The sequence below is a fragment of the Peromyscus eremicus genome, chromosome 18, assembly GCF_949786415.1.
Source record: "Peromyscus eremicus chromosome 18, PerEre_H2_v1, whole genome shotgun sequence".
Lineage (NCBI taxonomy): Eukaryota > Metazoa > Chordata > Mammalia > Rodentia > Cricetidae > Peromyscus > Peromyscus eremicus.
Window position 1 is genome coordinate 2,076,168 of NC_081434.1, and position 15,807 is coordinate 2,091,974.

At 47.5% G+C, this 15,807-nt stretch overlaps 1 protein-coding gene across 6 annotated transcripts in view; it reads right to left on the minus strand.

Moving 5' to 3' along the window:
* The window catches only part of Baz2a (bromodomain adjacent to zinc finger domain 2A), a 37,369-nt gene that overhangs the window by 5,789 nt on the left and 15,773 nt on the right, over positions 1-15,807 (minus strand). For 5 of the 6 annotated variants that reach the window (XM_059245244.1, XM_059245245.1, XM_059245246.1 and 2 more), the window contains 17 exons: positions 13,215-13,352; positions 10,989-11,582; positions 9,474-9,659; positions 8,581-8,805; positions 7,573-7,926; positions 7,007-7,067; positions 5,730-5,838; positions 5,530-5,631; positions 5,170-5,380; positions 3,183-3,283; positions 2,810-2,875; positions 2,344-2,583; positions 1,972-2,226; positions 915-1,129; positions 562-636; positions 199-382; positions 42-101 (listed from right to left, as the gene is read on the minus strand). In XM_059245244.1, the coding sequence (XP_059101227.1) occupies positions 42-101; positions 199-382; positions 562-636; positions 915-1,129; positions 1,972-2,226; positions 2,344-2,583; positions 2,810-2,875; positions 3,183-3,283; positions 5,170-5,380; positions 5,530-5,631; positions 5,730-5,838; positions 7,007-7,067; positions 7,573-7,926; positions 8,581-8,805; positions 9,474-9,659; positions 10,989-11,582; positions 13,215-13,350 (3,174 nt within the window). In that variant the 5' untranslated portion in view covers positions 13,351-13,352. The remainder of the gene's footprint in view (positions 1-41; positions 102-198; positions 383-561; positions 637-914; positions 1,130-1,971; positions 2,227-2,343; positions 2,584-2,809; positions 2,876-3,182; positions 3,284-5,169; positions 5,381-5,529; positions 5,632-5,729; positions 5,839-7,006; positions 7,068-7,572; positions 7,927-8,580; positions 8,806-9,473; positions 9,660-10,988; positions 11,583-13,214; positions 13,353-15,807) is intronic. The other variant, XM_059245249.1, reaches the window with a different exon arrangement.

Here is a 15,807-nt window from a genome sequence, read left to right on the forward strand (position 1 = left end):
GGAACGGTTCTTGCAGCTTTTGGGAGATTCAAACACAATACCTTACTGAGTTTTTCTATCTGGCGCTCTAACTCTGGAATGCTGGATGCTGCAACATCAATCTGGGCAGAAGCAAACACACATTGAGAGAAGTGGAGTTTCCAGATCCAAGAAAGAGTGTTTTCTAGCCCACCCCGCCTCCTTTCGTTGGGTAAGTACCTCTCCATCTCGTCGAGTCCTGCGGCCATGGACAGCTGCTCTAGTCTCCTCCTCCTCCTCCTCCTCCTCGATGCCACTGGTTTCCTCCATGATCCGAGAACTGCGCCTCCGTCCCAGGCCTTCTTCTAGCCCTTCCATCATAACCTCAGGCCGCCCAGTTCTCTTGGCCAGAGCAGTTTTCAGTCTTGAAAAACAAGAGATTAAGGGAGACTATGGAGAAGAACATAATGCCAAAAAAGAAACACCTGAAATGTACATTTTCCAGAGCCCTGGCAAAGGGCCAACCAAAGAAGGGCATCGTCTCCAGGCAACATCCTGCTATGTGCCTCACTCTCTCTCTGGGTTCTAGTCTGCTGTCCCTACCTCCGTAGTCGGCCTTCAACAATCCATTTGTTTTTCCTGTAGCTGGACATATTCTCCAGAGTCTTGTCAATCTCACTGCAGAGGAACAGCAGATGATTTTTGAGGGAAAAGGGGCAGCAAAAAAGAAAAGAAAAATAAGGTCTTACAAGGGTATTTCTGTCCAGTCACAGCCTGGATGAATGACCAAGGCAGGCTTTCATTCCCCAGGGAAGGGACTAGATTCTATCAAGTCATCCCAGCATCCTCCGAGAAGAGCAATGGACACATTACCCTGGACTTCTGGAGAGCTAAGCCCCTCCCCACCCCACTCCCACACAAGGCACAGGGTTACCCATCCCACCCAAGCCCCTCACTTGATGATGACGGTGGAGCCATTGAGCTCATGCACAAGGAAGGCTAGGACAGCAGCCTTCTGTTGGGGTGGCTGGGCTTGAAAAGGCTGGGTGCGCAGACGGTCACAGAAGGCTGGCTCCACTCTGTAGGCCATGAGGAAGCAGCGTAGTATCTCAGACACATTGTCTCTGGTCAGTGGGATCTCAGACACCTTCTCCCCCAAGATCTTCAGGGACTATTTGGAAGAAAACATAATGGGAATGAGAAGGGAAACAGGAACAACTCAAGTTTTGGGTGAGAACCTGGGAGAAAACTACAAGGGTTAAGATAAAACTCTCCGAGGAAGCCGGATGGCGGATCTCTGTGAGTTCGAGGCCAGCCTGGGCTACAGAGTGAGTTCCAGGACAGGCTCCAAAGCTACACAGAGAAACCCGGCAAAGGGGGGGGGGGGGCACACAAGGAAAAAACAACAACAACAAAAACGTAGCCCCGGCTGGCCTGGAACTTGCTATGCAGAACAGGCTTAAAGAGGCCTGTCTGTCTCTGCATCCCAGGCACTAAGGTTAAAGGTGTGCATCATAACCCAGCTAAAAGAAACTCTTGTGAAAAAAAGAGAAAAAGACTGAAAACTGCCAGGACATGGGGCTGGAGAGAGGGCCCGGTGAAGAGCACTGGCTGCTCTTCCAAAGGATCTGGGTTCAGTTCCCAGCACCTACAGGGTGGCTCACAACTGTCTTTAACTACAGTTACAGGAGACGACACCCTCTTCTGGTTCCTGTGGGTACCAGGCACACATGTGGATACCAGGTACACAAACAGGCAGGTAAAACACTTATACACATCAAATAAGGAAAACAGTTACAAGAAAAAGGTGAAAGACTGCAACGGAGAACTGTAAAGTAAGAATGAGAAAACAACAGCTGAAGCACTGCCAAGAAAACAGCATCGACAAACCAGAGATCGGAAGGAGGAGTCATACACCACTTCTCTGGGTTCTTCTGGGGTGGGGTGGGGTGGGGTGGGGTTTACATGTTCTCAAAGAGAAAGCAGAACTGACTCCGACCCAGGCAAGCTCACCTGACAGTAGGAGGGCAGACCAGGGTCACGGAGTGCAGCCTTCAGGAGCTGCACCAGCAGGTCTTGCACTTTGCCCAAGCTGTCCCCTTGACACAGGAGTCCCTCCTGCAGCACTCCCAGACTAGGAACATCTTTGGTAAGGTCAAAGCCTAGCACTTTGCCAAAACTATGCAGGAACTCCACGATGGTTAAGCAGTCTGAGAAGGCCCTACTGGACAATGTCAAACCAGGGATGCGGGTGAAGTCAGGCAGGGGCTGGGGAGAAAAAATTGGGTAGGCATCCTGTTAGACTTATCAAGAGGCAATGTCTGGATATTCAGAGGTCCTTCTGTTAAATGTCCCCAGAACTGGCCCTTCCATGACCCTTGATACCTGGTGGTCAACCAGACACATGTCCTCCGTGGGCTTCTTCATCTCCTCTAAGATAGCCTGCTGCCTCTGCCGCTCCTGCAGACGCCTCTGCGTGGCAAGGCTCCTCTCTGGTTTACAGGGGGGTCTGGCTTTGGCCACCTCTTCCTTCACCTTTACTTTCTCCTTCTCCTTTTCCTTCTTTTCCCTCTTCACTTTTCCCATTGGTTTTTCCTGCTTTGTCTTTGTCTTTTCTTTCTCGGCCTACCCACCAGGAGAAAGGAACAAGTGTCAGAGATACCTGTCTAGCCAGGCCTGATCTTAGTCCAAAATAACACCGGCATAGGAGCGTTTGGAAAATCTCTGTGGTGGCTTCGAATCAGACGTGAGAGATGGAGACTTGGCTCTGTGGTAGCATGTCTGTCTAGCATGCACACTGCACCCTGGAAAGGAAGTAAACTTGGCACACACACTCATCACACGTACACACCTTGGCTTTCTTCTTAGTGTCCTTCTGCTTTGAGCTCTTGGCATCTTGTCTCCTCTTGTTTCTGGCCTGTAAACCATAAGGAAAGTCATTTCTCCCCAAACTCTGAAAGCACCTCTGCTTGGGCTAGGATTCAAAAACAGAAAGGGTGCTGGGGAGGAGAGGTGAGAGATGGGATGATGAGGGACTGACTGGCAATGGATCAATTCTCTCACCCTAGAGATGCCCTATTTTTCTTGAACAAGCCCATTTTTCTAAATCAAGCCCAAGCAATTCCATTTTATAAAGGTGCGCTGCTACATTGAGGAGGAAACGGAGATGGAAGAAAATACGAAGCTGCCCGTAGAAAACGTTAGCGCAAGGCTGTCCTCCTCACCTGCCCTTGGACAGGAGTCTGACCCTCTCCCCGAGGTACCTTCTGCCTCATCTTCTTTTTGCTTTTACTCATCTGTGCTTTATCCTCCTCACTCAGTGTTTCTGTGAAGGCAGAAAGGAAACTGAAAACCGAGCGTGGCATCCATGGCAGCACATGCCTCTTACAAAGCTGGCTTCTCATACAGCTTCATGAACAAATTTTGTTTTGCTGTTGGTTTGTTTTTTCAGTAGACATAATAAAACATTGAAGAGAAAGGGGTCAGAGAGGCACCTGCTCAGGTAGTTGTACAAAGCACTCACACAGCATTAGTAGCCCAGAAGCCACAGGCTGACTCCAGCTGATGGAAGAGGCCACAAATGCAGAGTGCCTTTATGATCTGTCTCTTTCCCGGGCTATGGAGCAAGGACAGCAATGCTCAGACTGATGCACACATCCTGATTTTAGTGCAAAGAGAGTGGAGATGGAAACAAGAATCTAAACCGTCAGCGAAGAGGGTATTGGTTTGTAACACTGGCAACCCAGACTCCTACCTGTCATAGCCAGTGTTTACACTCAGCTTTCACAGCTCACTCCACTAAAAGATTCAAATCAAAGTATAAATCTGCAAATAACTCATTTTCTAATTGATATTCTGACCCAACAGTACCAATTCTTTCATTTTTGATATAGAAGCACCATCATACATTTTTTATGGCAAGCTTCTAAAGTACCGTGGGCAAATAAGTCACTTAAAGCTTTTATTAAAACGAGATAGTGGGGGGCTGGAGAGGTGGCTCAGAGGTTAAGAGCACTGGTTGTTCTTCCAGAGGTCCTGAGTTCAATTCCCAGCAACCACATGGTGGCTCACAACCATCTGTAATGAGATCTGGTGCCCTCTTCTGGCCTGCAGGCATGCATGTAGGCAGAACACTGTATACATAATAAATAAAAAAAATCTTTAAAAAAAATAAAATAAAATGAGATAGTGGGCTAGAGAGATGGCTTAGTGGTTAAGCACTCTTAATGCTCTTGCAGAGGACCTGGGTTCAGTTCCTCATGACACCTCACAACCATCTATAATTCTAGTTCTAGAGGATCTGACACCCACTTATGACCTTCACAGGCACCAGGCACACATGCATGTAGTGCCTATGTGTAAAACACCCACACACATAAAATAAACCTTTTTGAAAAAATGAAATACACTGAGTTTGGGGTTTTAACTCTGGTAGAGTACTTGATAGACAAGTGCAAAGGCCTAGCATTGGCCTCTAGCATAGAGGGGAAAAAAGATATAGACAGATAGCAGAGTGGGAACTCTGAATGGAGTTAACAAGACTATTTCATATTCTGCACACCGTATATGTAATACTTACTTAGATAAATGCAATGCTTACTTAGAAAATTAGACATTTTTGCTGGGCGGTAGTGGGGCATGCCTTTATTCCCAGCACAGAGGCAGAAGTAGGTGGATCTCTGAATCCAAGACCAGCCTGGTCTACAGAGCTAGTTCCAGGACAGCCAGAGCTACACAGAGAAACCGTGTCTTGAAAAACAAAACAAAACAACCCCCCCCCCCCAAAAAAAGTGAAAACAAAAAAACCACAGACATTTTCCTATTTACCTATCTGACTAAAATAGTGTGCCAATTATCTTTTGTATTCAGGCATGAACTGGAATCTCTACACAAAAACCTTGGAAATTGTATGAATGCAATCAGTACAAGCAAGGAGCTGGAAGATGGACAGGAAAACCATGGAAGTCTTCTCCTTTGGCCTTTATGGGGACAGCCCCAGGCTTTACCAGTAAAAGCAACTCAAAGGAAGAAATTGTCTGGAAAAAATGTGGCAAAAAGCTGGGATTCTGATCATGCTTTCCAAGGGAAGAACAGATTCATCTTTCCAGATGTCAGTCCCTCCTGGGAAATCCAGGTACCAACTGCAATTCAGCAACCTTTCAGATACCCTGTGGAGGGAGCACAATACCTGAGCTACAGATAACACTGTACCTTGGGTTTCCAGTTTCTTTGGAAGTCGGTTGTCTGTTTTATTCAATAGCTCAGAGATTTTGACCTTGGGTGGCCGACCTCGGCCCCGCTTCACTTTGGGAACTTCCTTGTTCTTGGCCTTTTCATTATTTCGAGGTCGGCCTCGTTTGCCAGTAATTGCTTGAATTCTGGAAGGAATCTCCTCTGCCGATAACTGGACCCACTGCACGCCCTAAAGGAACAAGGAACTCTGTGTTATAAGGGAGACGATCAGTGCAGGCCACTAAGCCTCTGAACTACCCGGACTCCTGAGGTCCCCACCCACACCCACCAAAGGAAGCTGTAACTTGCTCCCCAACTACTTGACCCTCGGGCCGGCACCTCTGCTGTGTCTCTTTCTTCGAAGAAATCCCCGACAGGCATCCGGGGACTGAAGCTGAAGTGCTCCCGGCGGACACTGTGCACCACATTTCGGCTCAGGTACTGAGAGGGAAGGACAGTAGTAAGTCAGAGCCCTGCCATGTCTGTGGCCAGCTGTAACACAAGCACAATAATCCTTTAAAAGCTACCAATGCTGTTACCTTGATGACTTCTGGAAACTGCTTCATCCTCTTCCCACAGGGGCCGTAGTACCACGTCTCCCCCTGCCACCGATGGCAGCCCTTCCTGATGCGCACTTCTCGCCGCCACCTGCCAGAGAAGCACATGGGCCCTGCCACCAGGTCACACCCTACCCACTCCCACGCCACCCAGCAGCCAAGCCCACTGGGCAGATGCCCCACATCTGCCTCACTAGCCCTGCATGCACATCGTCCTACAGACAGTCCTGCACACACAAACAGCACAGCACAGGAGCTTGACAAACAGGCTCACGCCGCTCCAGCAAACAATACTGCAGGAGGAAAGCAATCGCCAGATGGCAAACACGTACAAAGACCCACTCTTCCTTTCATAAAGCTACGGAAAGGACACGAGCAGCTGGAGACTCTACCAGCCCTGGCTCAGGTGCAGAGGGGCCTAAGAACAAACTGGGGCTGACTCCATGCAGTCACTCAGTGGGCCAGGTTTTAGTCAGTGACTGTTCCGACAGCAACTGTGACAGCCAGCCTTATTTACCCTCATCACCAGTGTGGCAGCAGTACTAAGACTTGGTGACAACCAGTAGCCTAGAGTGGTGGTGGTGAAAATCAGGAAGACAGTTATTTCCAGAAGGTTTTTGATGCTATCTGGTTTGGTCATTACGTAGTTACCACGGCAGAGCTTAGCTCTCCAGAGAGCATTACAACAGAAACTACCACACCACAAACCCCCAGGTCACTGCGGGAAGCCTCCTCCCTCACTGCTACCCCTCTCTATGAAAACAGCTCTGCCTGGATACTCTGGATATTTGAGCCTTGGTTTGAAAAGGATCCTTGATCAAGACCGAGTATCCAGCAGATGAGCAAAGAAGACAAGGAAGACAGACCCTAAGAGAGAAAACGTAGTCGGGCGGTGGTGGCGCACGCCTTTAATCCCAGCACTCGGGAGGCAGAGGCAGGCGGATCTTTTGTGAGTTCAAGGCCAGCCTGGTCAACAGAGTGAATTCCAGGATAGCCAGAGCTACACAGAGAAACCCTGTCTCCAAAATCCCCCCAAAAAAAGAAAAAAGAAAGAGGAAATTGGTCTAGAGCAACAGCCCAGCAGTTAAGCACACATGCTGCTCTGCCAGAAGACCCAACACCCACAACAGGTGGCTTCATAACAGCTTGCCACTCCAACTCCTGTAATCCACTCCCACCTAGACCAACCCTCTCCCACATCTTAAGAGTCATTCCTAGGCTTGTTAAGGTCAATGCATGCATCAATCTAGAGCATTTACCCATGTTGGAGGGGAAGACGAACTTCTTCTGGGGTAGCAATGCGTCTCTTCAGTACATCACCTTGAGATAAGACCAGAGACAAAGGTAAGAGGTCAAGCAAGGTTAGAGGACAGAGCTGAGCTAGTGGCACAGCACTTGGAGGCAGAGGCATGCAGAGCTCTGTGAACTGGAGGCCAGCTTGATCTACATAAAGACCAGCCAAGGCTATATAGTGAGATCCTGTCTCAAAAAACAACAACAAAAATTTTTTTAAATTAAATTACAGGTTAGAAGAGGAGGGATGGGGCTGGAGAGATGGCTCAGAGGTTAAGAGCACTGACTGCTCTTCCAGAGGTCCTGAGTTCAATTCCCAGCAACCACATGGTGGCTCACAACCATCTGTAATGAGACCTGGTGCCCTCTTCTGGCCTGCAGTCATACATGCTGTATACATAGTAAATAGTAAATAAATAAATCTTTAAAAAAAAAAAAAAAAAAAAAAAAAAGAAGAGGAGGGATGGATGCAGTATGTAACATAAACTTTCGTAGAAACCAGACAGGGACAGAACAGAATTTGGACACTTACTACTACCAGAAATTGTGACAGCTTCTCCAGTGACCTCTTCCACATCAGCAGAAGCTTCCGGGACGCTGCTGACGTCTTCATTTGCCTGGGAAACTGTCTGGAAGGTGGTTACTGGAGAAGGTGCAGGGCAAGCTTGAGGAGAGGTCGCTGGAGCTGTCAAAGACGCTTCCAAAGAGGCTGCTGGGAGGGTCGGGGAGGGAGCTGGAGAGACTGCTGGAGAGGCTGCTGGATGTAGCTCAATAGTAGGCAGCTGGTCAGGGGCCGGCTCAGTTAGGGGACGTGGGAAGTCTGAAGACTCAGGCTCCATTTCTTCCTGTTCAGAGTCACTGCCATTATTCAGGTCAAAGCCGTTATCTAAAATCCAAAGGATAATGTAAATAAAAGAAAATGGTCTCAGGTAAAAGAATTTATTCAGTCAAACCTACACTATGGCAACCATGGTTATCCTAAGGGTTTCTAGTGGAAAAAGAACGGGAACTCTAGGCACTGGAGCCACGGCTCACTGGCTGCCCTTCCAGAGGACACTGTTTGATTTCTAGCACCACATGCAACTCCAGTAACTTTCTGTAACTCCAGTCCCAAGAGGTCTGACACCCTCTTCTGTCCTCCAAGGGCCCCACACACTTGGTACATAGATACCCATACAGACACACTCATACACATAAAATTAAATTTAAAAAAGCAGTGCTGGCTACTCTCCCTACCCCAAACGCTTTTGAAGTTAAGGGGTAAAACTGGTGATGGTCATCATCACAAAGAGAAACAGCTTGTCCTAAAGCTACAAAGGCCTCTGGTTTTCTTTTCCTTGACAACTCCCAAGTTGCTCAAGCTCTTCACAGAGTACTTATCAAGGTACAATGGCCGATGCTTTTTTATTCCCACTAGACACCATCTCAGTGTCTGTCACCAAGATACCAGCACAGACTTCCCATGTTAAGGGCTCAGGTATGGAACACATGCACTATTTGGCAAGTGAAGATTTTATTTGTCCTACCTCCCTTCACTTACCTTGCAAGACAGACTCCCCCAGGACAGGTGGAGAGGTGGGGCTGACAAAGAGAGAAGCTGGTGTCTGGCTGACATCTGCCAGGAGACTGAAGGCAGCAGCGTTCCCGAGAGAGGGGCAGTCGAGGGCAGAGATCACAGGGCTGTCCTCAAGAGGCAGCTTATCATCTCCTGTGCCCATCAGCTCCGTGTCGTCGTCGATACCATAAAGTCCTCCACTCACTGGCTCTGTTTACGAGGGTGAAAAAGTCACAAGCACAACATTAAGAAAAAAAATTAGCAAGCCAGATTTCTTCAAGAAATACTAGCCAAAACAATGTCCAACTCTAGTTTCTAGGGTATGAACTGGGGAGAAGTAGGGAGGAAATAAGAAAGGGTCTCACCTCTAGCTCAGAGTTGACTTGAAATTCACTATGTACTTCAGGATGGTGTCAAAGTCACAAGCCTCCTACCTCAGCCACCCCATGTTAACATTAAAACTATAGAGCCCTCTTACAAGCCAGAAAACTAAAGGCAAAGATACAGACTGTCTACCTACCCATAGATTCTTGCAGAAATGTAGCATTTATCATGAAATAGGCCCTGTTTTTATATTTAATTGGCAAATGTTTCCTTTCTAGTTAGTTAGAACCCAAATAGCCCAACCGTGTGGTAACTACAGCCTATTCCGTGAATTACTGCAGCCAAGGGCTCTGGGCCAACTGGAAGACAGAAGGAGCCTGGGAAATGAACCAGTGCATCTGAGTAAAGCTGGCCCAGCCAGCAGTACTGACTATGGTTTACTAAAGGTTTACCTACAAGCCCCAACACCCCAGGTTCCCTAAAACTCTCCTGTGTTTCCGACTTTTCTAGGTATCGGGTTGGCCCCCTCTGCTCAGGTAAGCAGGAAAGCCCACCTGATGCCAGAGAGTCAAAGGGCTGAAGGGAATCTTCACTGAGGATTGGAGTGTCTTCCAGTTGATCAGGAAGATGTGAAGGATCATCTAAACAGCTCACTGTGGGATCAGGGACCAGGACGGAGACTTCTTGGTGTAAAGACTCCACAGAAGAGACAGAACCATTGTAGCCACACATCTTTAGTTCTAGGTAATTCCAGGAGAGACCCAAAGTCAAAACTGATGCCTTCAATTTAGCTATATTAGGTGGTTATAGAAATGTGTTCAGGTGGGGCTGTAGAGGTGGCTCATTGCTCTTCCAGAGGACCCAGGTTCAATTCCCAGCACCCACATGACAGCTCACAACTGTCTGTAACTACAGTTCCAGGGGATCTGGCACCCTCAACAGATATACATGCAGGCAAAACACCAACACACATAGAGAATAAATAAATCATTAAAAATGCTTTTAAAAAAAGAAAGAAAGAAAAAATGTTCAGGCAATTCTTTCAATAAGTCCACACATGCACATGGTGTATACTGTTCTTTTCCTAAGTGCTCCTTTTCCTTAGCCACACTGGTATTCAAATCTGTGTTAAAACACTTTCTTAGTAAACTCTGTTTTAAAAATAAGATGTTCATTCAATCAACATTTATTGCCAATTCTAACTAGAAACAGATCCTACCCAGATATCTAAATGAGTAGAGGTGTGCTGCTAAAACACAGGCAAACAGGAAAGGGACACCAAGGCCGAGACAAGAACCCTACCATGTACTCAGCTACTTTATCCAACAAGTGGAACAGAGACTATATCCTTTGATTTTTATAGGGTAGCTGTCCTTGCATTGAATATTAACTACAAATACAAACTAAGATTTTATCTATTTTGAGGGAAACAAAAGAGGTCACATATATAATATTAACACACAAAAAGGGAGCTGAACAGACAAGCAGTGGTGCACTCTGCCGGTCACTACTAGGGCCAAGCCACTTCAGCAGTACCTCATCCTGCCAGTTAAAAGAGCCTCATGGTTTTAGTGCTCACTGCTCACGTCCTAACCGTCTCATCTGTTTTAGAGGCCCCTACCCCACCCTACCCCACTTATGTGACCCAGGCTGGCCTTGAACACCTTCTCCTGCCTCCTCTCCCAAGGGCTGAGATATAGGCATGTGCCAGAGTCCATGATTTATGCAGTGCTGGAGGTGGAACCCAGAGCCCCATTCACGCATGCTACACAACCATGCTAGCCTGAGAAGCCATTCTTGATGCGGTGTCTGGGCTATCTCAGGCTTACCCACCGCCCACCTGCCCTCTCCCGGCCAGGAGCTCTGCATGAGCGTGAAATAATCTGCACTCCCACTCTTGAACTGGAGCTGCTGCCACAAAACACCAGGCACTTGGCTCTGCTAATCACCAACATGCAAATCAGCCTCCACTGCAGAGAGCTGGAAAGATAAGTTTTCCTCACCCCAAAAGCCACTGTCCTCCATGACCCCGCTTCGTCTCCACACCCAGCTCACAGACCCAGTCATACCTGGCTGCTCTTCCTCCAGCTCCAGGCTGCCGACCAAGCCAGTGCCGTTTTCTGCCACAACTGAAGTCAGCTCCTTTTCTGCTGCCTCAGCGGGATGGATCCCATTGCCTACGTCCTGGGAAGGTGCAAAGGTCTGGATACTAGATCCCAACATTGGAGAAGTCTGTGGGGAGGTGAAAAAACTTGGGGGTCCATTGGGCATCACCTCAAAATTCTGGTCAGGAAAGGAATCATACAGCTCCTGTGAATCGAAGTTAAGCCCCATTGGACTCTGAGTACCATTGGCCCAGAACTCTTGGCTCCCAGCTCGAAGATTAGTGTTGTGACTTGGGGACGAAGGTTGTCGGCTGCCCCCAAGGATACCGTTGAGCGGGTATTGTCCCCCAGGGAACTGAGAAAGAAGGGGTGGGTCCTTGAGGTTGTTGCCAGGATTGGCAGGTGGGTACTGTGAGTAGTTCCAAAGACAGTCGCAGGCCACGTTAGGGTGATGGAGGTGTGAGGTGCTGGAGGAGTGGGGAGCAGAGTTCAAAATCCCTGAAGTAGTAGTGTGAGATACAGTAGATAAGCCATTAACATTCACATCCCCATTCAAACCTGGCGGAGAAACAGAAGAGTCAGCTATGAATATATACGCAATAATGCCACCAAATAACCCTCAAATTAACAGTGCAGGTGCGAGTAAAGGACTCCTCGGCTACCTTTAGCTTTTGGGTCTCAAGGGAACACTAACCCTGGATGCTCCTGTGCACAAGCTTAGCACCGCTGCTGAGACAGGTGAGTGGGGCTAGGGAGCGGCGTAGGTGTGCCACAGGGGCTGGTGGCAGCTGCGGACATTGCTGCTGCAAGCTTTCTACTGCATGAAGCTGCACACAGGCTTCCCACAATGACTTGCATTCTTTCTCACCCTCATTCCTTATGGGAATTCTCTCCTTGGAGGGCACGACTGAATTCTCCAGTCCCCGCTCCCCTTTCCTTAGTGCCTATTGGCCCTGCAGTGGCACCAGAATGGAGAGCCTCCACCTCACTGGCACATGCAGATCCAGCACTTTGTGCTGGGCTAAGAATAGAATTTGCAGTCACCACAGTGACAAAATCCAGCTCAGAAGGCTGGGTTTAGCCCCTCCTCAAAGGCCCAGGAGGGTGATGTGGAATAGGTAAAAATCTCTGCATGGCCAGTGCTACAGAACCCAGCTCTGAAAATAGGAATCTTTGAGTTTCCCACAGACAACAATCAGGACCAAGATACTAAGGAACTTCAAGCAGGTGTCTGTGTATGGGGGAATTCTACAGCAGGTGGGCGGGTATGTGTGTGGGGAAGTCCAATAAAATAACAGGGCTTGTATTTATCTGCACGGGCCATATATACGACAGGAGAGACAGCACAAGTCAGCATTTTTCTACTTCTAAGCATTCTGTCTTGAAATCCAGGCAATTTAAAAAGGTACCTGACACAAGACTAAAGCAGCAGGGCTGTCGCCAGTTTACAGCCATCTGGGCTAGAGAGGGTTCAGTGGGGATGGGCACTGGCTCTTCAAGAAGACTTGGGTTTGATTCTTAGCACCCTCATGGCAGCCAACAGTGTCTGTTAACTAGTCCCGGGGGATCGGTCCATTGCCCCAAAAGAAAACAAGGAAGCACCCTCAACCAGCAGCAGCAGCAGCAGCAGCAGCAGCAGCAGCAGCAGCAGCAGCACTTCCACAGAGAACGGCAAGCGTCCTAGGGCAGGCAGCACTGCGCCCCTCACCTTCTGACAAGGACGGGAGGCAGCACCAGCACTTCTGCTGCGGCCCTCCCGCTGCCCCAGCTAAAAGCACTTTACCAGAACCTCCGCCCACCTTCCTCACCCTAGTCCCAATCCAAGCCAATTTTCTAATTCCTGAACACAGCTCCCCAAGGCTGTCCCTGTCCCAGGCCAGGGACAGGACTGGCAAAAGGGAAGGCTAAGACGGAAAAGCCTCTTGTTTTTTCTTATCTTTCCCAATCTAAAGTCAAGACAAAAAACAAGAAACAACAGCTTCTCTAAGTCCCTATAACTTGTTCTCAGAAATTTGATTTCTCTCTAGCAATTAGTAAGTTCTATGGATTTATTTCCTCTGTCACTACCTGCCAGGAAAGAGTTGTTGTAAGGTAGTTAGCCCAAAGTAGACCTCAACCTCCTTCCATCAACCTGATCTAAAGCGACAATGCCCATTCCCTCCCAGGTCTTGTAGCCTCCACCCCACTCACTTTTCCCTTGCTGGGGGAAGTTCATGGGAGACCCGTTAGTGTAGAGGCCCTCCCCTGAGGAAGGAGAGGGTTTCAGTCCTGAGGCAGCTGGTGCAGGAGGAAGGCCAGTGAAGTTAAAATGGTCGTTTGCCTCCATTTCTGTAGGAGGGAGAAAAGGAAAAAAAAATCATGGTTAAGCAAGGTCACGTCATTGTCTAGAGGCAGTGAGTGCCCCTCCCATCCCTTTACTTACCCTTCAACGTAGGGATGCTGTGAGAAGGTGCAAGTTGAAAAAGAGAAGAAACTATGCCCTTAACCTGGGCAAAGACCCAACTCTAAGTCAAGCATGGTATCACACCTATAAACCCAGTACATAGGAGGCTGAGGCAAAGGATCACAGGTTTAAGGCCGAGCTTCGAGACACTGTCTAAAAACAAGTTGTTAGGTAGGCAGACAGACAGAGTTCACTATCAGTCATAGAGAAAAACCGAGTTAGTGTGAAAAAAAAAAAAATATATATATATATATAATTTATATATATATATATAAAAGCCTGGAAGAGCCTATCCTTGTGTTAAGTTCTACCCTCTTAATTCCTGGCCCAGGCTATAGTCTTCTTAGACATCTGCTCTTTATTTTAACATTAGGGTTAGGATCTGTGCTATTTTTTCTAAGATTCACTTTTTTTGAACATGTAGGTTTTGCCCACATGAATGTCTGCACACCACATATATGCATACCCCACAGAGGCCAGAAGAGGGACTGATCGCCCGGGTCTAGTTAACAGACACTGTTGGCTGCCATGAGGGTGCTAAGAATCAAATCCAAGTCTTCTAGAAGAAGGGCCAGTGCCCATCACCACTGAACTATCTATCTCTCCAGCCCCACATTTGATATTCTTTTTCCTTTTGTTTTCACCCTGGATGTAAGGCCATGGTCCTACTCTCAGGGTCCACAAGTTGTCAAAGCCATCTTTTTAGCAGAAAGCCGTGGATGCACGGTGTTTGCAGGAAACGTATACTTGATATATATCCTGTTTCATTACTGTTTTGTTTTGACAGAATCTCTTTATGTAGTCCAAGCTGGCCTTGAACTCTGAATCCTTTTCTGAGACTTCTAAGTGCTGGCATAACAGTGTCTGTCTACATATCTAGCTCAACAGTGTCCATTACTTTCTATGTATAGCCCCATACATAAAAACACTATAATATAATGGTTTGAAATATATACATTACAATTTCACATACATATAATGTACATATTTCAAACCACTATATTACAATGTTTTGTATGTATGTGAAATTGTAAACTACACTGGCTAAAAACCTTCTCAGTATCTACTGAATAAAACATGATATATTACTAGGAATAGTGAGAAATGAAGCCCTTGATCAAAACAGACTTAACTCTGATTGATAAGAGTCGAGGAGGGATGAAAGCAGAATTAAGAATTATTGGAAAAGTCTGAGCGGTCAGATATTTGCAATGTACTAGTGCACATTAACCTAATATGTGAGATTCTATTTTTTCTTTTTTTGGTTTTTCGAGACAGGGTTTCTCTGTGTAGCTTTGTGCCTTTCCTGGAACTCACTTGGTAGTCCAGGCTGGCCTCGAACTCACAGAGATCCGCCTGACTCTGCCTCCCGAGTGCTGGAATTAAAGGCATGTGCCGCCACCACCCGCGAAAGTTTTCTTTTTTTCTTGAGACAGGTATTCTATGTAGCCCTGGCTGTCCTGAAACTTGCTCTGAAGCCCAGGCTGGCATTGAACTCAGATCCACCTGCCTCTGCACCCCCCAACACAATGGGATTAAAGGTGTGAACCACTATGGCTGAGCTGTTTGCTTGTTTTTTTGAGACAGTCTTCCAGGTAGTCTTGAGTGGCAACAACTCATAGCAATTCTCCTGCCTCAGCTTTCTGAGTATTGAGATTACAGGCATATGCTACCAAGCCCAACTCAGGAGAAGTTTTCAGTACTAATTTATCTCTCATATAGAATCCCAGCTTCATTCTAAAATTACAGTAAGGGCTGGCAAGATAGCTCAGCAGGTAGAGGTGCTTGCAGCCAAGCCTGATGACCAGAGATCAATCCCTGGAACTCACAGTTGAAACAGAGAACCAACTCTCAGACCATCCTCTCCTCAACATGCCTGCTGTGGCACCTGTACACCAGCATGCATGAGTGCACACATGCATGCACCCACACACCCACACCCCTCAACACATGTTAACATTAAGTAGTGATCACTTCTCAGCTTTTGGCTAAGACCAAGTGCAAATTAAGTAGCAGACTTCAATCTGCTGCACATCCATGGAAAGCCCAATCAACAGAGAAAAGACTGCCTCTTCCAGGCCTTCCCCAGCACAGGGAAAGCCCATGCTTCAAAACAGGGATCCAACAAAAGAAGCAGCATGAGATTAACAATCCTGAGTAAGACACACAGTAACACTAAGTCCTTGTTTTAGGCTGGGTCACTTCCAACGCTTACACCACAGAGCAAGGAGCACGCAGCGGCTCACTTTGGAGGAACAAACTAACCCCCCACCCCCACCTGCACGGCCCTCTCTCCTCCAGTTTAGGCAATCACACATCACCTGGCATGCAGGAAACAGT